General features: G+C 38.4%; 1 protein-coding gene across 7 annotated transcripts in view; it reads left to right on the top strand.

The window, feature by feature from the left end:
* The window catches only part of SLC41A2 (solute carrier family 41 member 2), a 133,440-nt gene that overhangs the window by 32,599 nt on the left and 79,163 nt on the right, over positions 1 to 21,678 (top strand). For all 7 annotated transcript variants that reach the window (XM_082349906.1, XM_082349908.1, XM_082349910.1 and 4 more), the window contains one exon: positions 11,242 to 11,349. In XM_082349906.1, the coding sequence (XP_082206032.1) occupies positions 11,242 to 11,349 (108 nt within the window). The remainder of the gene's footprint in view (positions 1 to 11,241; positions 11,350 to 21,678) is intronic.

Genomic DNA, 21,678 nt, shown 5'->3' with positions numbered 1-21,678 from the left:
GCAGGGGCCACTCTTCATCGCGGTGCACGGGCCTCTCACTGTCGCAGCCTCTCTTGTTGCGGAGCACAGGCTCCAGACGCGCAGGCTCAGTAATTGTGGCTCACGGGCCTAGTTGCTCCGCGGCATGTGGGATCTTCCCAGACCAGAGCTCAAACCCATGTCCCCTGCATTAGCAGGCAGATTCTCAACCACTGTGCCACCAGGGAAGCCCTACATGACTCTTTTTGAATTATGGTTTTCTCTGGGTATATGCCCAGTAGCGGGATTGCTGTGTTGTATGGTAGTTCTATTTTTAGTTTTTTAAGGAGCCTCCATACTGTTCTCCATAGTGGCTGTAGCAATTTACATTCCCACCAGCAGTGCAAGAGGATTCCCTTTTCTCCACACCCTCTCCAGCATTTATTGTTTGTTGATTTTGTGATGATGGCCATTCTGACCGGTGTGAGATGATATCTCATTGTAGTTTTGATTTGCATTTCTCTAATGGTTAGTGATGTTGAGCATCCTTTCATGTGTTTGTTGGCAATCTGTAGATCTTCTTTGGAGAAATGTCTATTTAGGTCTTCTGCCCATTTTTGGATTGGGTTGTTTGTTTTTTTGATATTGAGCTGCATGAGCTGCTTGTAAATTTTGGAGATTAATCCTTTGTCAGTTGATTCATTTGCAAATATTTTCTCCCATTCTCAGGGTTGTCTTTTGGTCTTGTTTATGGTTTCCTTTGCTGTGCAAAAGCTTTTAAGCTTCATTAGGTCCCATTTGTTTATTTTTGTTTTTATTTCCATTTCTCTGGGAGGTGGGTCAAAAAGGATCTTGCTGTGATTTATGTCATAGAGTGTTCTGCCTATGTTTTCCTCTAAGAGTTTTATAGTGTCTGGCCTTACATTTAGGTCTTTAATTCATTTTGAATTTATTTTTGTGTATGGTGTCAGGGAGTGTTCTAATTTCATACTTTTACATGTACCTGTCCAGTTTTCCCAGCACCACTTATTGAAGAGACTGTCTTTTCTCCACTGTATATTCTTGCCTCCTTTATCAAAGATAAGGTGACCATATGTGCATGGGTTTATCTCTGGGCTTTCTATCCTGTTCCATTGATCTATATTTCTGTTTTTGTGCCAGTACCATACTGTCTTGATTACTGTAGCTTTGTAGTATAGTCTGAAGTCAGGGAACCTGATTCCTCCAGCTCCGTTTTTCTTTCTCAAGATTGCTTTGGCTATTCGGGGTCTTTTGCGTTTCCATACAAATTGTGAAATTTTTTGTTCTAGTTCTGTGAAAAATGCCAGTGGTAGTTTGATAGGGATTGTGTTGAATCTGTAGATTGCTTTGGGTAGCATAGTTATTTTCACAATGTTGATTCTTCCAATCCAAGAACATGGTATATCTCTCCATCTATTTGTATCATCTTTAATTTCTTTCATCAGTGTCTTATAATTTTCTGCATACAGGTCTTTTGTCTCCTTAGGTAGGTTTATTCATAGATATTTTATTCTTTCTGTTGCAGTGGTAAATGGGAGTGTTTTCTTAATTTCACTTTCAGATTTGTCATCATTAGTGTATAGGAATGCTAGAGATTTCTGTGCATTAATTTTTTATCCTGCTACTTTACCAGATTCATTGATTAGCTCTAGTAGTTTTCTAGTAGCATCTTTAGGATTCTCATGTATAGTGTCATGTCATCTGCAAACAGTGACAGCTTTACTTCTTCTTTTCCGATTTGGATTCCTTTTATTTCTTTTTCTACTCTGATTGCTGTGGCTAAAACTTCCAAAACTGTGTTGAATAATAGTGGTGAGAGTGGGCAACCTTGTCTTGTTCCTGATTTTAGTGGAAATGTTTCAGTTTTTCACCATTGAGGACGATGTTGGCTGTGGGTTTGTCATATATGGCCTTTATTATGTTGAGGAAAGTTCTCTCTATGCCTACTTTCTGCAGGGCTTTTATCATAAATGGGTGTTGAATTTTGTCAAAAGCTTTCTCTGCATCTATTGAGATGATCATATGGTTTTTCTCCTTCAATTTATTAATATGGTGTATCACGTTGATTGATTTGCGTATATTGAAGAATCCTTGCATTCCTGGAATAAACCCCACTTGATCATGGTGTATGATCCTTTTAATGTGCTGCTGGATTCTGTTTGCTAGTATCTTGTTGAGGATTTTTGCATCTATGTTCATCAGTGATATTGGCCTGTAGTTTTCTTTCTTTGTGACATCTTTGTCTGGTTTTGGTATCAGGGTGATGGTGGCCTCATAGAATGAGTTGGGGAGTGTTCCTCTCTCTGCTATATTTTGGAAGAGTTTGAGAAGGATGGGTATTAGCTCTTCTCTAAATGTTTGATACAATTCGCCTGTGAAGCCATCTGGTCCTGGGCTTTTGTTTGTTGGAAGATTTTTAATCACAGTTTCAATTTCAGTGCTTGTGATTGGTCTGTTTATATTTTCTATTTCTTCCTAGTTCAGTCTTGGAAGGTTGTGCATTTCTAAGAATTTGTCCATTTCTTCCAGGTTGTCTATTTTATTGGCGTAGAATTGCTTGTATCTTCTCATGATCCTTTGTATTTCTGCAGTGTCAGTTGTTACTTCTCCTTTTTCATTTCTAATTCTATTGATTTGAGTCTTCTCCCTTTTTTTCTTGATGAGTCTGGCTAATAGTTTATCAATTTTGTTTATCTTTTCAAAGAACCAGCTTTTAAGTTTTATTGATCTTTGCCATCGTTTCCTTCATTTCTTTTTCCTTTATTTCTGATCTGATCTTTATGATTTCTTTCCTTCTGCTAACTTTGGGGGGTTTTTGTTCTTCTTTCTCTAATTGCTTTAGGCGTAAGGTTAGGTTGTTTATTTGAGATGTTTCTTGTTTCTTAAGGTAGGATTGTATTGCTGTAAACTTCCCTCTTAGAACTGCTTTTGCTGCATCCCATAGGTTTTGGATCGTCGTGTTTTCATTGTCATTTGTTTCTAGGTATTTTTTGATTTCCTCTTTGATTTCTTCAGTGATCTCTTGGTTATTAAGTAGTGTATTGTTTAGCCTCCATGTGCTTGTATTTTTTACAGATTTTTTTCCTGTAATTGATATCTAGTCTCATAGCGTTGTGGTCGGAAAAGATACTTGATACGATTTCAATTTTCTTAAATTGACCAAGGCTTGATTTTTGACCCAAGATATGATCTATCCTGGAGAATGTTCCATGAGCACTAGAGAAGAATGTGTATTCTGTTGTTTTTGGATGGAATGTCCTATAAATATCAATTAAGTCCATCTTGTTTAATGTATCTTTTAAAGCTTGTGTTTCCTTATTTATTTTCATTTTGGATGATCTGTCCATTGGTGAAAGTGGGGTGTTAAAGTCCCCTACTATGATTGTGTTACTGTCGATTTCCCCTTTTGTGGATGTTAGTATTTGCCTTCTGTATTGAGGTGCTCCTATGTTGGGTGCATAAGTATTTACAATTGTTCTATCTTCTTCTTGGATCGATCCCTTGATCATTATGTAGTGTCCTTCTTTGTCTCTTGTAATAGTCTTTATTTTAAAGTCTATTTTGTCTGATATGAGAATTGCTACTCCAGCTTTCTTTTGATTTCCCTTTGCATGGAATATCTTTTTCCATCCCCTCACTTTCAGTCTGTATGTGTCCCTAGGTCTGCAGTGGGTCTCTTCTAGACAGCATATATACGGGTCTTGTTTTTGTATCCATTCAGCCAGTCTATGTCTTTTGATTGGAGCATTTAATCCATTTACATTTAAGGTAATTATCAATATGTATGTTCCTATTCCCATTTTCTTAACTGTTTTGGGTTTGTTATTGTAGGTCTTTTCCTTCTCTTGTGTTTCCTGCCTAGAGAAGTTCCTTTAGCATTTGTTGTAAAGCTGGTTTGGTGGTGCTGAATTCTCTTAGCTTTTGCTTGTCTGTAAAGGTTTTAATTTCTCCATCAAATCTGAATGAGACAAGCTTTTGCTTGTCTGTAAAGGTTTTAATTTCTCCATCAAATCTGAATGAGGTTTTAATTTCTCCATCAAATCTGAATGAGATCCTTGCTGGGTAGAGTAATCTTGGTTGTAGGTTTTTCTCCTTCATCACTTGAAATATGTCCTGCCACTCCCTTCTGGCTTGCAGAGTTTCTGCTGAAACATCAGCTGTTAACCTTATGGGGATTCCCTTGTGTGTTATTTGTTGTTTTTCCCTTGCTGCTTTTAATATTTTTTCTTTGTATTTAATTTTTGATAGTTTGATTAATATGTGTCTTGGCATGTTTCTCCTTGGATTTGTCCTGTATGGGACTCTCTGTGCTTACTGGACTTGATTAACTATTTCCTTTCTCATATTAGGGAAGTTTTCAACTATAATCTCTTCAAATATTTTCTCAGTCCCTTTCTTTTTCTCTTCTTCTTCTGGGACCCCTATAATTCGAATGTTGGTGCATTTAATGTTGTCCCAGAGGTCTCTGAGACTGTCCTCAATTCTTTTCATTCTTTTTTCTTTATTCTGCTCTGCAGTAGTTATTTCCACTATTTTATCTTCCAGGTCACTTATCCATTCTTCTGCCTCAGTTATTCTGCTATTGATCCCTTCTAGAGAATTTTTAATTTCATGTATTGTGTTGTTCATCATTGTTTGTTTGCTCTTTAATTCTTCTAGGTCCTTGTTAAACTTTTCTTGTATTTTCTCTATTCTATTTCCGAGATTTTGGATCATCTTTACTATCATTATTCTGAATTCTTTTTCAGGTAGACTGCCTATTTCCTCTTCATTTGTTAGGTCTGGTGGGTTTTTACCTTGCTCCTTCATCTGCTGTGTTTTTTTCTGTCTTCTCATTTTGTTTAACTTACTGTGTTTGGGGTCTCCTTTTTGCAGGCTGCAGGTTCTTAGTTCCCGTTGTTTTTGGTGTCTGTCCCCAGTGGCTAAGGTTGGTTCAGTGGGTTGTGTAGGCTTCCTGGTGGAGGGGACTAGTGCCTGTGTTCTGGTGGATGAGGCTGGATCTTGTCTTTCTGGTGGGCAGGTCCATGTCTGGTGGTGTGTTTTGGGGTATCTGTGGCCTTATTATGATTTTAGGCAGCCTCTCTGCTAATGGATGGGGTTGTGTTCCTGTCTTGCTAGTTGTTTGGCATAGGGTGTCCAGCACTGTAGCTTGCTGGTCATTGAGTGAAGCTGCATCTTGGCGTTGAGATGGAGATCTCTGGGAGATTTTCGCCGTTTGATATTACGTGGAGCTGGGAGGTCTCTTGTGGACCAGTGTCCTAAAGTTGGCTCTCCCACCTCAGAGGCACAGCCCTGATGCCTGGCTGGAGCACCAAGAGCCTTTCATCCACATGGCTCAGAATAAAAGGGAGAAAAAATAGAAAGAAAGAAGACAAAATAAAATAAAATAAGATAAAGTAAAATAAAATAAAGTTATTAAAATAAAAAATAAAAAATAATTTTTAAGAAAAGAGTTTTAAAAAGTAAAAAAACAAAACGGACGGACAGAACCCTAGGACAAATGGTAAAAGCAAAGCTATACAGACAAAATCACACACAGAAGCATACACGTACACACTCACAAAAAGAGAAAAAGGGAAAAAAAAAATATATCTTTGCTCCCAAAGTCTACCTCCTCAATTTGGGATGATTCGTTGTCTATTCAGGTATTCCACAGATGCAGGTACATCAAGTGGATTGTGGAGATTTAATCCGTTGCTCCTGAGCCTGCTGGGAGAAATTTCCCTTTCTCTTCTTTGTTCGCCCAGCTCCCGGGGTTTCACTTTGGATTCGGACCCGCCTCTGCGTGTAGGTCGCCTGAGGGCGTCTGTTCTTTGCTCAGACAGGACAGGGTTAAAGGAGCAGCTGATTCGGGGGCTCTGGCTCACTCAGGCCTGGGGGAGGGAGGGGTACGGAGTGCGGGGCGAGCCTGCAGTGGCAGAGGCCGGCGTGACGTTGCACCAGCCTGAGGCGCTCCATGTGTTCTCCCCGGGAAGTTGTCCCTGGATCACGGGACCCTGGCAGTGGCGGGCTGCAGCGGCTCCCGGGAGGAGAGGTGTGGAGAGTGAGCTGTGCTCGCACACAGGCTTCTTGGTGGCCGCAGCAGCAGCCTTAGCGTCTCATGCCCGTCTCTGGGGTCCACGCTGATAGCCACGGCTCACGCCCGTCCCTGGAGCTCCTTTATGCGGCGCTCTTAATCCCCTCTCCTCGCGCACCAGGAAACAAAGAGGGAAGAAAAAGTCTCTTGTCTCTTCGGCAGGTCCAGACTTTTTCCTGGACTCCCTCCCATCTAGCTGTGGCGCACTAGCCCCTTCAGGCTGTGTTCACGCCGCCAACCCCAGTCCTCTCTCTGGGATCCAACCTCCAAAGCCCGAGCCTCAGCTCCCAGCCCCCACCCGCCCCGGCGGGTGAGCAGACAAGCCTCTCGGGCTGGTGAGTGCTGGTGGGCACCGCTCCTCTGTATGGGAATCTCTCCGCTTTGCCCTCCACACCCCTGTTGCTGCGCTCTCCTCCGTGGCTCCAAAGCTTCCCCCCTCTGCCACCCGCAGTCTCTGCCCGCGAAGGGGCTTCCTAATGTGTGGAAGCCTTTCCTCCTTCACAGCTCCCTCCCACTGGTGCAGGTCCCGTCCCTATTCTTTTTTTTTTTTTTTTTTAAGTATATTTTCTAACATAATATTCTAGCTCCATCAGTTTTGCTTTTTAATTTTTATTTATTTATTTATTTATTGATGGCTGTGTTGGGTCTTCATTTCTGTGCGAGGGCTTTCTCTAGCTGTGGCAAGTGGGGGCCACTCTTCATCGCGGTGCGTGGGCCTCTCACTGTTGCGGCCTCTCTTGTTGCGGAGCACAGGCTCCAGACGCGCAGGCTCAGTAGTTGTGGCTCACGGGCCCAGTTGCTCCGCAGCATGTGGGATCTTCCCAGACCAGGGCTTGAACCTGTGTCCCCTGAATTGGCAGGCAGATTCTCAACCACTGAGCCACCAGGGAAGCCCCCCATCCCTATTCTTTTGTCTCTGTTTTTTCTTTTTTCTTTTGCCCTACCCAGGTACATGGGTAGTTTCTTGCCTTTTGGGAGGTCTGAGGTCTTCTGCCAGTGTTCAGTGGGTGTTCTATAGGAGCAGTTCCACGTGTAGATGTATTTCTGATGTATTTTTGGAGAAGAAGGTGATCTCTGTGTCTTACTCTTCTGCCGTCTTGAAGCTCCCAGAAGTCTCCTTTTCTATGTGCCCTTCCCCTAGTCCCTTCTTTAGAATTTACTGGTATTATTTTTTTCTGTCTCCTTCCACTGACATTAAATGCATGTACATTCATATATATATATGCTAATATGTGTGTGTGTATATTCACTAAAAACACAAGCAAAAAAATCCTATAATGCTGCTCTTCTTTTTTTTTTTAAAGATTTATTGATCGATTGATAGCTATGTTGGGTCTTCGTTTCTGTGCTAGGGCTTTCTCTAGTTGCGGCAAGCGGGGGCCACTCTTCATCGTGGTGCGCGGGCCTCTCACTATCGTGGCCTCTCTTGTTGCAGAGCACAGGCTCCAGACGCGCAGGCTCAGTAGTTGTGGCTCACGGGCCTAGTTGCTCCGTGGCATGTGGGATCTTCCCAGACCAGGGCTCGAATCCATGTCCCCTGCATTAGCAGGCAGATTCTCAACCACTGCGCCACCAGGGAAGCCCCCTGCTCTTCTTAATTTATCTTGGAGCTTCCTTATAGATACACACGGATTTACCAAATTCTTCTCTGGAGAGCTCTATTGTTATGCTCTATTGCAAAGATGTATCATTGTTTTTCTACCAAGTGACCTAATGAAGGAGATTTAAAGTACCTCAAATCTTTTGTGATTATGAACAGTGATGAAGTTGACGCATTATATGTATGTGCTTGAACTCACGTTCAACTTTATTTGTAGGATAAATTCCTTGAAGTAGAGTTTTGAGTTGAAAATTATGTGCATTTTACATTTGATAGATATTGCTGAATTCCCCCAAAGAAGTTAAACCTTTACGTTCTCACCAATAGTGTAATGGAGTGCTTATTTCCTTATACTCTTACCGACGGAGTATTATCCAACTTTTTGAACTTTACCAATCTCACAGAAGAAAATTAATCACCTTTTAATTTGCATTTTTAAAATTATGAGTGAGGTTGGTCACTGGGTCATATGTCTAAAAGTGAATGGGTTTAATTTTTTAAAACTAAGTTAAAATGAGAAACAAATCTTCTCCAGCTCTGGGGTATATAAGTTTTTTAAAAATTGCATAAGCTTCTTTTACCAATTAGTTATTATTAAACTTTTTCTGTTTATTTTTAAGTTAGGACTCTATGGATGTATTCCTCAACTTGTTTATTCTTTTTTTTAAAATTTAATTTTATTTATTTTTCTTTTTTTTTTTTTTAAGTTTCATTTTTGTTTGTCCTTTTGGGCATTAATAGATTTTTAGGTTTCGAGTATAGGACATATGTAAGCAATCTGACATTATGTTTGAGGTATGGGTGCTTACCTATGATTCTGGGTATTGACAGACATCTAAAATTAGGTAAGATTAGAAGTTGATTTCCTGTAGGGAGGATTCTTGTGGAGAAGTTTAGCAGTGCATAATAATCTACATAGCCTCAGAGGACATGTCTGTATCGTGGCAAAATTTATAAGTAGGTGAAATTTATTTGGGGCACTGGCTGCCTCAACATCCCCTTTCTGAACTTTTTTTTTTTTTTTTTTTGGCATTACCTCTTCCTGACAGGAAAATTAACTGATAATATATCTTGGTGTTATAGCTAATAAACCCTCAATATTGTTATTTATTACTATGTACAGGCATGGTCCTGAGCACAACCCTATGAGGTAGGTACACTTATGACCTTATTTTAGATGAATAAAGTAAAGCATAGTTTTGCTCAAGTCATAGAGTAAAAGTAGTAGTATCAGAATTGCAACTCAGATAATCTGATTCCAGAGCCCTTTTCTTTGACTAACGTGCTGTACTGTTTCTCACTGTTCTCGTATTTCCCAAACTGTGTGTCTGGACACCCCAGGGTTGCTGTGGGATATGTTAAATTTTTGAGGGAAACACAGTGACATCTCTTGGACACTCTACAGACCACTGACTCGAGGTGGTACAACATATCAGCATTAGATCACACTCCATCTGACATACCTCTGCAAAGCTACATTTTCAGCGGTGCTGGGAAAAAAAGCAAGTGTCACACAAAAATCAATACAGAACAAGAAATGAAGGCGGTAGTTTCCAAATTCCGAGGTTTGAGATGCTGTGCCGTGCCCAACAGATACACACATCCTGTTAGTAAGTACTGTGGTTACATGACTTAAAAATATGATTTATTCTTTCAATTTATTTGTGTTATTTCTTCAGATGGCTACCAAATTGTTAGGAAATAAATACTTATTAAATTGTTTGGACCTAGCTACTTAGTAGGACTGTTAGATATTTCTTTTGGCCTAGGGATGTCATGAAAACATTTCTGAGACACTACTGGTGCTGTAAGCTGAGAAAGTTTGAGAACTTCTGAAAGCTCATCTCTGCAGGTGTAGAGAGAAGAATGCAGAATTTATTGGGCATGAGGTTGGAAATCAATACGTGATAGTTCTTATTGTTATATCAATGCTAAGGTGTAAGTGTTTTCATAGTAATTCTCACAGGAGCATTTGATTTGAATTGAACTTGGAAAGGGTGGTAGTAACCCAAAGGAATGGATCCCAACAGATCCAAAGTGGGATGGCAGTGACTGATAGAGAAATTTGGATATTCTGGTGTTTCTAAAATTGTGTAGGTAGGTGTCTTAATATTGTGACCTAGGTAATCCCAAATTATGTCTAATGTGATAAAAACAATACCTATCTCGTAAGTTTGTTGTGAAGATTAAATGATTAAGCCTAGAACAGTGCCTGGCACCAACAAGCAATCAGTGAATGTTGACTGTTGTTAATATTTATTATTATTATTATCTGTTGTTATTCATCATCGTCATCATCACCGTCATCTCTGAAGGATGCATATCCCACTAGCACAGCAGAATTCTTACCTATCATAAAACATGGACAAAATTGTTTGTTAGTTTTTTGACATGTTAAGGAATCTGAGAGGCTACTGGACCCCGAGTGCTGTTTTTAGGCCCATCCTTAATTGACTTGAACCCTGGAGGGATTCCCTTCTCAAACTGTTAAACCAGGTTTTTACCAAAGACTGGTCTGATAAACATTTCCTAAAGCTTCTTTAGGCCCTAGTTCTGCACCTATTTGGAACAGCCTCTAGGGAAACTTTGGGGACAAATTGAAATTTTCTTTCATTTATCCGATGGATTTGTCTTACTTTTCTCACCTGTCTTGGTGTTAGTGACAAGACTGTATTCTTGATATTTTTTTTGGCATAAATTAATATGCTTAGTCCCTAAAGTCTCCTTTGGGACAATCACCTCTTAATAACACTTGTCAAATAGCATTTTGTGTTATTCAATCATTTGTATGGTCTTTTCAGTTTATAAAGTACTTTAATATCTGTTGTTTTCATTATTATGGTATTTCCTCATAGGCTAGACAGGGCAGGTAGTATCTTCATTTCATGGATGAAGAAACTGAGAGCAGAATGGTACGTAACTCATTCAGGATCACACAGCCAGGTTATGACAGATCCGTGCCTAGAATAAGAAATTTTCTTATTTCCAGTTTAGTGCTCTTTTATGATCCTGTGCTCTGCAGCCTCTTGCCTCACACCCTAAAATGGGGAGCAGAACATGGGATGACTCAGAACTCCTGGGGTCAATTCTAGGTCCCATTTTTTGATCTTGGGAAAATCATTTTAACTTCTCTGAATGCTTATTTCTTCATTTGTGAAACGAGCTAATAATATTACTGTAACTTTCCTGTGGGTTGGTTGTAATTAGTGTTGGAACCAAGATTCAAATACAGGTTATCTGGTTCTTGAATCTGTGTTTTTAACCACTAGTTACACTGACTCTTGCCATCATAAAGAGATACAGTAGGCTTTAAGAGTAACAGAGTTGTGTAACAAGCTAGATGTACTATGAGATATAGTGAGTGTATCAGCTATTACTTCCAACTCTAACTGAATTTCTAAAGTAACTCAAGGTTTTAGAACTCTGGAGAATGGCTTAAGCTAAATGTTCACTGATGAAACAACCTGTGTAGTTATTCAAAATGTAGATGCAACATCGGAAAAAAGGCTGAGATTTTTAGAAATCTTTATTCTAAAGTGTTTTTTAAAGGGTATCAGAAAATTCTATTTTTTTTTTTTTCTTACAGCACTGGGAGGTGTTCAAAAAGGTAACAGAAGTTTTCATTTTAGTTCCTGCACTTCTTGGTCTCAAAGGGAACTTGGAAATGACATTGGCATCCAGATTATCCACTGCAGTAAGTTTTTTCCTATACATAAACATATACTGTTTTATCTATACATAAACATATACTGCTTCTCTCTATTGAGGAGAACTTGCACCAGGAAAATAATTTTCTCCTCTGTCTACTGATAAATTTCTGAACCTCAGGGCTATGCTAAGGAGTTATGCCTGTTAATCATGCCCTGAAATCTCCCTGGGTTGTCTAATCTGGGGATTATAGGCCTTCCTTTATCCTGAGAAGAAGTAGCATTCTTGCCCCCTTTCATTCCAGGGCGTTCTGGCAATTATCATCAGTGCTTAAAACATGGGGCAAGTCAGATATTGAGATTCTTTATGGTTCGATGGTTGGTAAATTGTTATTTAAACTTTTTGTGATTGTAAAAGTAATACATGTTTATTATACAAACTGCAGGAAAGGGGAAAAGGTATCAAGAAGAAAATTTAAAACTACCCCCAATTATTTACCTAGACATAATCACTATTAATATTTTGATATAGATCCTTCTATACTTGGATATCTCTACCTATGCACAGGTATATCATAATGTAGATACATACTGTATATTCTAAAAAAAGAACTGGAATCATATATATTCTCTTTTATAATCTGTGATATCCATTTGTAGATACATCATGATCATCTTTCCATATCAATAAATGTAGACCTAGCTCATTTTTATTGGCTGTGTGTTTTTCTGTTGTATAGTTCTACCGCGGTTTAGTCCATCATCTGTTATTGAATATATAGGTTCTTTTTAATGTTTTGCTGTTATAAACAACGTTGTAATGAATATTCTTATACATACAGTTTTACATTCTTTTCTTATTTCTTTTGGGCAAATTCTAGGATTGTAATTACTGTTCAGGAAAAAAAAAACGTATACTTTTAAGGCTTTAGCCACATATTGCAGAATTGTCATCCATAAAGGTTAAACACTTTTGAAAATACTGCTACCAGCAGCGTTCTGAGGTTTTTTAGTAGCCGAAAAGGACATTGTTTTCTCACTATAACATTCTTTGGGGGTTCACCATTGTGGAACCAAGTTATGATTAAAACCATGTAGCTAGTGAGGTTCACTTCAATGAGCCATCAGCCCACTGAACGTTAGCCAAAAATTAACTAAGCCATCGTTACTAATTGCAGTGCTGTTAGTATATGAAGTTTGTTTCTTTCCTTAAAGAAGGTACAACAAATGAATCTATGAACTAGGAAGAAACATTTGTGTATCTAAAGGTAACCAAGATGTGGAAGCTGAACAACCATGGTGTTGATGGGAGCCCTCTTTCACTCCTCTTCCCCTCTCCCCGTTTTTCCCCAGGCAGCTAGCTGTGAGTTCCCTAAGGTTTCTTGAGTGAAGCAGATGCTTGGAAAGGAAATGCATTAAATAATGTTTTATTAACATTATTATTGGCTTGCTCAATTAAGAGAAAATGCTACATATGCCCTATGGAAATTTCTAAGCCCTTTCCTTACATATAAAAGGTCATATAGCCATACTCTGCCCAGGCAATGATGAAGTATTGGGTGTTAGTGAGCTCTCATAATGTGCCAGCACTGTGCTAACTGCTTTACAAGGATGTCTCTTAACAACCCTATGAGATAAACACTATTCCTGTTTTACAGAGGAGGAACTGAGGCTTTGAACAGTTGAGTGATGAAGGGTGATTCCTGAGAGCTATTTTATATTAGGTGGTTAGGGAAGACTTCTCTGAGAGGTGGTGTGTAAGTTGGAGCCTGAATAATAAAAGTGAGTCAGCCATATCAAAATCTTGGAAAAGACCATTCCAGGTTACATTGTATCTAATCAGTGTAATGATGTCAGTGTAATAATGTCAAATATTTATAAGCGTTCTGTACAGATTCACTTTCACAGTTGAGCCTGTGTAACTGTATGTCTATGTAGTAAACAGAGGCCCATGTAACCGTATGTCTATGTAGTTTAAAATTAAACAACAAGCTTACAAATTTAAAAAAACTTCTAGAGACTTTCTTTCCCTGGTGGCGCAGTGGTTAGGAATCCACCTGCCAATGCAGGGGACACGGGTTCAAGCCCTGGTCTGGAAGATCCCACATGCCGCAGAGAAACTAAGCCCGTGCGCCACATCTACTGAGCCTGAGCTCTAGAGCCCGCGAGCCACAACTACTGAGCCCCCATGCCACAGCTACTGAAGCCCGTGCACCTAGAGCCCGTGCTCCGCAACAAAGAGAAGCCACTGCAATGAGAAGCCCATGCACTGCAACGAAGAGTAGCCCCCGCTCGCCACAACTAGAGAGAAAGCCTGCACGCAGCAACAGAGACCCAGTGCAGCCAAAAATAAATAAATAAATTAATTAATTTAAAAAAAAAATCTCTTTCTGCCTTGGCAAATACAGTATATCCTTTGATGATCTGGAAGTCCAAGATCAAATTTAGAATTCTTGGACTTCTTGGGTTCTATTTTGGAACATAGTGATGTGGAGAGAGCCAGCCCCTGGTCTGACGCTTGCCCCCTTCCTTCTCCACCCTTGACCCTGTGTCCTGCACTTTGAAAGACCTCACACATACCTCAGACCTCACGTTCATCTATACCCCAACAAACAGCCAGCCCTTGAGCGCTCCTTGGCTTGGGCATGCACCAGTGGTGGCATGGTCTGCCTTCAGGAAGACTGGCTTCAGGAAGAGGCCATTGGGCTCTAGGCCATTTAGTCAGGGAGCTTTATGATCCCAGGTATCTGGAGTGTGGCCTAGAAGGTGATGAGACACAGGTTTCGAGTGGGCACACTGCTTGGGCCCTATGCACTCTTCATTCTGAGGAATGGAGCATAGCTAAAGGAGGGCCAAAGTGGGGCCTTCTAAGCCATGGGTCTCAGAGCTGAAGTCCCTCTTACAGAATTAGAGAACTACCGATTCTAGATTCCAGGAGTGAAAACTTCTCTTGGCCTAAGGAAAATTACATGACATAGAAGAGATTTAGAAGCTTCCTTGTGATGTACTTCTGCAAGATATTAAAACAGGATGGAAAAGTTATATATTAAGAAGTGTTGCTTGAACAAAGTAGCCATAATATTATACTCTGAAGGTAGCAGTCACAGGACTTACTAATAACCAGTGGTTGCCTACAGAGAAAGCAGTTCTTTTATTGGAACCTTCTTAAGTAACCAAATGGCTGTACCTTGAAGTATACAAGTATCTCTTACATGATATCTGTCCTATCATTCTACTCTTGAGAAGATACTGAAATTGGCGTGAATGCAATAAAAGCTGAGATATAAATGGAAATTCACTACTTTTTGGTGTCTTGGAAGCCAGTCACATAGCTCCATTGTTACACTTTTAGATCCAAGGTTTAAATGCAAATTTTTCTCAAGTGATCATGTGAAGCAGTAAGTATGTGTAAAAACATTAAAATTTAAAAATGTGTTAGGGCAACACCCTTTGACTCATCTGAAAATATTTAGAAAGCATCATTATCAAGCAATATACAAAATTTCAGTTTATGCAGTTATTTCAATGAAATTGCATCCTCACTATTAACCAAAATGTCAAACCTGGGAATTAAAGAGGATATAAGTCCTTTATCAATTATATTTCTTTCCTAATATAATTAGGAAAGAAAGCCAAATAATTTGATAACACCATCATTCTCAGCAGCATCTAGACTGGCAAAAGTAGCCAAAAACATTCTTGATTGTCTAATGACTTCATTTGAAAGTGGGCATCTATATAGTATTACAGATATGAAGTATAGTGACCACAGGATCAATCTAGCAGCCCTCAGTGCTAAGAACTTATTTCTCAAAAATTTAATAATAAGATGGTAATAAGATTTTTAAAGTTTGATTAAATTTCACATTTGTTCTAATCTCCTAGAAGTTCATCATATAATGGTGACATTGGTGTCAGCTGAATATTGATTTTAACACTTGGCCATTTGGCATCCAACTGGAATGTGTGTCTAGTATACCTCTAGCTTTTGTCTTCAAAAACAAAACAAAAACTTTTATGTAGTTTTACAAAGGTTTTCAAAGTTAGTGAAATTACATGCATGTGTTCCATCTGCCATCTTTTCCCAGTGATCTACCCTTGCATTATGTTTTAAGAGCTGATGGGTTACCTAGATAGATCTCAATCCAAGAGGCTTTTTGACAGGAGAGGAGAATAAAGAAGAGGTCTTGAAAAACAAGAGTGGCAACATTTAAGGGAGAAGAAAGTTATTAGAATGAGAGTTAAAAGGTGGCTTTAGTTTCATTTTGTTAGAAAAGGAACTTTGTTCTGATAAATATAGTTAGGCATACCAACATTTAAGCAACTTGATAACTTTGCCAGGAAAACTGAAATTTTGGCTAACTTACCCCGAAGAAAATATTTCTAAAAGCAACATTGTTGAGCATTACCCAGCATTTGTTTAGATTCAAATAACAGATTAAACATGCCAATCCATTTTGAAATAAGCCATGCTGGAGGGAATCCGGTTAAAAAAGAATATGCTGCAAATTAAATTGTTTAGTTTGATTACGTATTACCATTAAAGCTGAATTTAATCTTAATCTTTTTATTTGAACTTGATTTGTTGTGGTGCCTATATTTTATATTAGATATTTTTATCAAATGTCTGATTTTATTTATTTGTCTGTTCATATTTAAGACAGGAGAACTCCAAAGCTGATTAGAAGCTCAGCTCATGGTGTTCACTGCAGGGTCATCTAGCTGGACCTTTCTTTGGGGAGATGGGATGGAGCCGCTATTTTCCACAGGTCAAGAATTGGGTCACTGATTATAAGATATCTGAGCCGTAAACTAAAGGAATTACTCAGTTCTCTAAGCAATTAAAACGCCATAAACTAGATGAATATACCATGTTATCATGGCTTAATGCCATGAGTTACTACTTTTCCATCTACTAATTTGTTTACTTTTATTTTTTGAGGCTATTTGAGATAAGAATGTCCCCTTTATTGCCAGGGCCAGAGACAGGACTGTTGTTGATTTGTTATATTAGTGGTTCTCAAAGTGTGTCCTTCTGAACAGCGGCATCAGCAACTTGTTAGAAATGCAAGGTCCCAGCCCCACTCCAAGGCTACTGAATCAGAAACTCTGGGGTGTGGCTCAACATCTGTATTTTAACAATCTTTCCAGATGATTCTGATACACATCAAAGTTTGAGAACCACTGTGTTACATGAACAGCATGGAGGCCGATAGGGCTGGGACCAAGTGAGAGAGGGGGAAAGTCACAGGGCGTGAGATCACCTGTGGGTCATTGTGAGGACGTGGGTTATTGTGTGAAATGGGAAGCCTTTGGAAGGTTTTGAACAGTTGAGTGATGTGATTTGATAGATGTTTTTAACAGATTATTTTGACTGTTGTGTTGAGACAGGGCTATAAGAGGCCAAAGACCAAAGCAGGGAGGCAAGTTGAGAGTCTGTTGGAATAATACTGCAGGCCAGAGATGAGGTTGGCTTGGATCAGGGTGGGGTAGTAACAGGGGATGTAGTGAGACATAGTTGAAGTCCAGAACTCATTTTCAAAGAGAGTTGTCAGAATTGGCTGATTGATTAGCTGAAATTAAAGACCAGGAGTTGTCACTTGAAATTTTCTCTGGATCTGAGAGGGGTAAAAGTAACCAAACTAGAAGATGGAAAGCTAGTAACTTGTGGCATCAAGCTAAGATGACATGGTATATTCATCTAGTTTGTGGTGTTTTAATTGCTTAGAGAATTTGATCTCAAGGTTCCTAGGCAGAGTACTACCATTCTGATAGAGTGCTGGAGAATCATTGTCAACTGTATTCCAGCTCTGATGCTCTATTTGCTATTAAAGCAATTCTGGGTTAATGACTTCTCAACAACAAAAACCTCAAAGCCTCACCTTCTAGAGACCCTTCACTGGCTGTTCTCTACTTGAAATTTTTATTACCCTTGACTTTGAGACCCCACATTCTCCTCACTCACCTCTTTCATGGTTTCTTCTTAGTTTACTTTTTCTTTGCTCATCCTCTTGATTTGAGGTTTTCTTGAAGTTTCAGTACCTTTGTCTTACATGTTCTCCATCAGTAATTTCGTGTAGTCCACCACTCCTGGCACATTGCTGACTCTCAGATTTGTATCTCCGGTCTCTTTCCTGTCCTCCGGAGCTGATTGCACCACTCACTACATTCAAAATTAAACTCATTATCTTCTCTCACTCTAACTGTGCTTTCTATCATTCTTGTCAGTTTATTAATATTACCAATCACCTCCCCTCTCTCTATCTAGTTACTCTCTAGACTGTCAGTTCCACCTGTGAAATCCTCTTCCCTTTCCCTTATGCCCCACCTGCCACCACCTTAATTTAGTTGCCTATTGTCTCTAATTGGGATGCTGTAGCAGATTTCTAACTGTACTCCCTTGTTCCAGGGAGAAGGATGGATGAGTATAATTTTTTTTTTTAACTTAAAACAAGCACAATTTGAAAGTCAGCTCTTTCATCTATGGTCAAAATATAATTCTTTTAAAAATTTTACAATTTTTTTTTCATTTGTGAAAGTAGGAGTAAAAATCATTATAGCTATAGAAGGCCAGTCTATGATTACTTTAATCTTTTTGCTCCATTAAAGTCTTGTCTCATTTTTATGACTGTCTGCAGTAGAATCAGGTTAAACAAGCTTATAGGATTTTAAGGAAAGCCTATAAAGATAGAGAACTTAAAACATAAGATATCAGATACAGCCTACTTACTCAATCTGTTGAAGGTCAGTTGTATTTCAAATTTGTTATTCTATGAAGCTAAAGATTAAATGTTCACAGATAAAAAAGATATTCCAATAAAGTATGTTTCCTGTTCTAACAAGGGAGATTTAATAATGATGAATCCAAATCAACTTTATCTCTCCCTCTTTTACTTCAGTCAAAATTTATTTCTAAAGGTATAATGATTAACTTGAATAGTTTTTCCTAGATTTTTATCTTTTCAACAGTAGATATATGTTATAGTAGTATGTTATCTACTATGTTATAGTAGATATTCTTACAGATATATAACAGTAGTATATAATTGAAAAATAAACCAAGTACAGTGATTCTATAAATTGCTGGGTTTAAGTTCTGTTATCTGAGCTCTAAAATTTTCTGCTTCTGAATGCTGGATATAAAAGAGTCAGGAATGATATTCACTGTCCTAATGACAGGATTTTTTTTAAAAAGTCTTTAAAACTATTTTCCAGGAGTAAATTGCCTAGCACTTTTCCACTCTAGGCAAAGTGATTTTTGTTGCCTCAAACCTTGATTCTCTGAAATTACTTTGAAACATTCTACCTTTTTAATTCATTAATTGAAAATATATTTTTGAGCCCTTTCTATATGCCAAGCACTACTCCGTGTGCTAGGGACTCTGCAATAAACCAACCGGAAAATGTTCCTGCCTTCATTGAGCTCACATTCCAGTGGAGGCATGTGAAGTTGGAAAAAACCTCTTTCCCTAATAATTTTACATTAGACTTCCCATTCAAACTGTGAAACTTCTAAAATAAAGAAAAAAATAGAGCCCCCAAAAATGATGTTAATAACTATGGCATAATTTAGGTACCATCACAGTCTCAGTATTATTTCCTAAATTTGGCATAATTCTAAATTATATGTGTTCTTGTCATATCCTGATTGTTAAATACAAATGAGATTGCATATTTCTATTGTTCTTAACTTTGAGGTATGTTTCTTAAGTTATGAATACCAACCCATAGTCATAGCTTTGTGGAGTGGAACTGCTTAAGTTTAATCTAGAACTGTTTCAGTCAACTAGATTTTTAGCTCTCTCCCTTCTTTGAAGCTTTATTGAGGTATAATTGACATACAAGAAACCACACAAATTCAGTCTTAATTTGATGAGTTTCAGTACACAGTATGTACCTGTGAAACCATCACCACAATCTAGACAGTGCACCTAGAGCCCAGTGAACAGATGCATCACCCCTGTACATTCAGAAAGATATTAGGGTGTGTGTGTGTGTGCGTGTGTGTGTTTTAGTATATTGTTTTATTATCAAAGATTTCAAGCGGGTAAAATTCTGATAGTGTTCCCAATCCAGTTAATGGCAGAATAAAGTGGTTGAGTGAAACTTCCCAGATAATAACATTTACAAAATCTGGATGATAAATTATTTGCAGGCAATGGAAAGTGATCAAAAGCAGGTAGAAACTAGAGTTTACCCTTAAAAGACCATAACTACAGTGCGTAAGAGTTGCAAAGTTTGTGGCTTTTTTTGCTTGATGGAATTCCCCAATCCTTGGGTCTCGTGTGGTAGAAAATCCACAGTCTTACCAGCTTGAGGTGTGGCAAAGGTCAGGGAGTCTGACAAACGCACAAAAAAGAAGAAGAAGAAAAGTAGGCAGAGATGTGAGAGGGTCCCATACTTGAAAGACAAACACACTGGCTAAAATTTATGAGTTTTTGCATTCTGTTACTATGCACAGCTATAGTGGCAGAAAATTGAAGTTTTGTTGGCTTGAATTATCAGATAACGGAGCTTGGAGGTGACAGAGCAGGTGGAAATTTATGGGGAAATCCCAACAGCAGAGAACTGCAGAGAGGATGAGCCCCAAAATCTGAGTATTAATTCTCTCCAAATCTTTGGCTGACCATTAAACTACACAGGTGCAGGGGAGATCCCCAAAAGGCTGGACTAAAAGTTGGTAGCTGAAGGAACCAAGCAGAGATATGAGCTGCTCCACATTGTGGAAGAGACAACAGTTTGTAGTTTGAGTCTAGGCAAATTAACTGCCTATTAGAAGGAAAATCCAGTTATCCTCAGAAGAACATAGCATTATCCAGAGTTATTATAACATTATTACACTGTCTAGTTTTTTACTGAAATCACTAGATGTGGAAAGAAACACAAAAATGTGATTCATATTCAGTCAATGGAAAGTGACTCAAAAGTGGGCCTGGATGTTGGATTTAACAAAATCTTCCAAAACAACTAGTAGTAATATGTTCAAAGAGCTAAAGGGAAAAAATGTTCAAAGAATTAAACAAACGTGTCTTAATGAGTGAATGTATCGGATTGGTGATAGCAGAAGAAAGAATTCATGAACTTGAAGATAGATCAATAGAAATTATTCAATATGAAAAACTGAGAGGAAAAAATTGAATAAATATAAATAAAGCCTTAGATATCTGACAAGATATGATGTTAAACATATATGTAATATATTGGTATAACAAATATGGTAAAATTTTTGTATTTGACAAAACCAGGTAGTGGGACTATAAATGTTATTTTTTAAAAGCATGAAAGCAATTACTGCTGAATGAAATTATCTTTTGAAAGTTAAACTTTATTGAAGTATAATTTACATGCAATAATATATGCCCATATTAAGCGTATAGTTTGATGAGTTTTGACAAATACATTAAATGTGTAACTATCACCACAAACAAGATATAGAATATTTCCCTCACCCCAAAAAGTTCCCTTATGCTCCTTTGCTGTTAATCCCACTACCAGGTAATCCCTCTGGTCTCAGGTAATCACTGCCCTTTCAGTCACTAGTTTAGGATTTCATATAAATAGTATCATAATTTTTCTCATTGATTATTTGAATAACAGTGTTTGCCAGGTTTCTCCACTATAAAGTTACATTTTACCTCTTGATATATTACTAAATAACCTGTAGGAAGTTACTTTGAGACTGCAGACATATCCTGTTACTTAACAAACTTTAGCGAATTATCTTAGCATATATTAATGATTTTTGTCTGAATCCATTTTTACATTGAAGGCTGCTGAATTGTCATTTTCTAACTGTTATTCCTTCTACATTTATTACTTAGCATTCTACTAAGGAAAAGATCTCCCTGTCTTTCTTATCTCCCTACCTCCCTCTCTTCCTCCCTCCCTCTCTCTCTTCCTCCTCTCCCTTCCCTCTATCTATCTATCTGTCTATCTATCTATCTATCCATCCATCCATCCATCCACCCACTCTCAGTATGGACTCAATGGACTCTTATTTTATTCAATGGGTCATAATCCATTACTGCTATTATTCATTTTGATGCCCAGATTGTCTCAGATTTGACTAGGGGGAAGCCCTTTCAAACTGGTTCCTGTGTTGTTTTGACATGCCCTTATTATATTTTGAGCACTTTGTTACTTTCTGGCACAAGATATTCCAGGCTCATCTTATACTTTCCCTGTCCCAGCCCTGGAACCAGCCATTTCTCTAAGGAGCCTGGTTTTAGTGGGGAATAGTATTTAGAGATTTTAGGCTTTTTAAGCTGAGTAGTTCCTTACTACTTTTAGATTCCACGTTTATGGTATTTTCTTCTACCATTTTAACTGATATTTTTAAAGGACTTTATGCTTATTTATTTTATGTAATAAAGTTT

The sequence above is a fragment of the Balaenoptera borealis genome, assembly GCF_965194805.1.
Source record: "Balaenoptera borealis genome assembly, chromosome: 13".
In the NCBI taxonomy this organism is placed as follows: Eukaryota; Metazoa; Chordata; class Mammalia; order Artiodactyla; family Balaenopteridae; genus Balaenoptera; species Balaenoptera borealis.
Note: the sequence above shows the minus strand (reverse complement) of the source record. Positions and strands in the feature narration are given on the sequence as shown.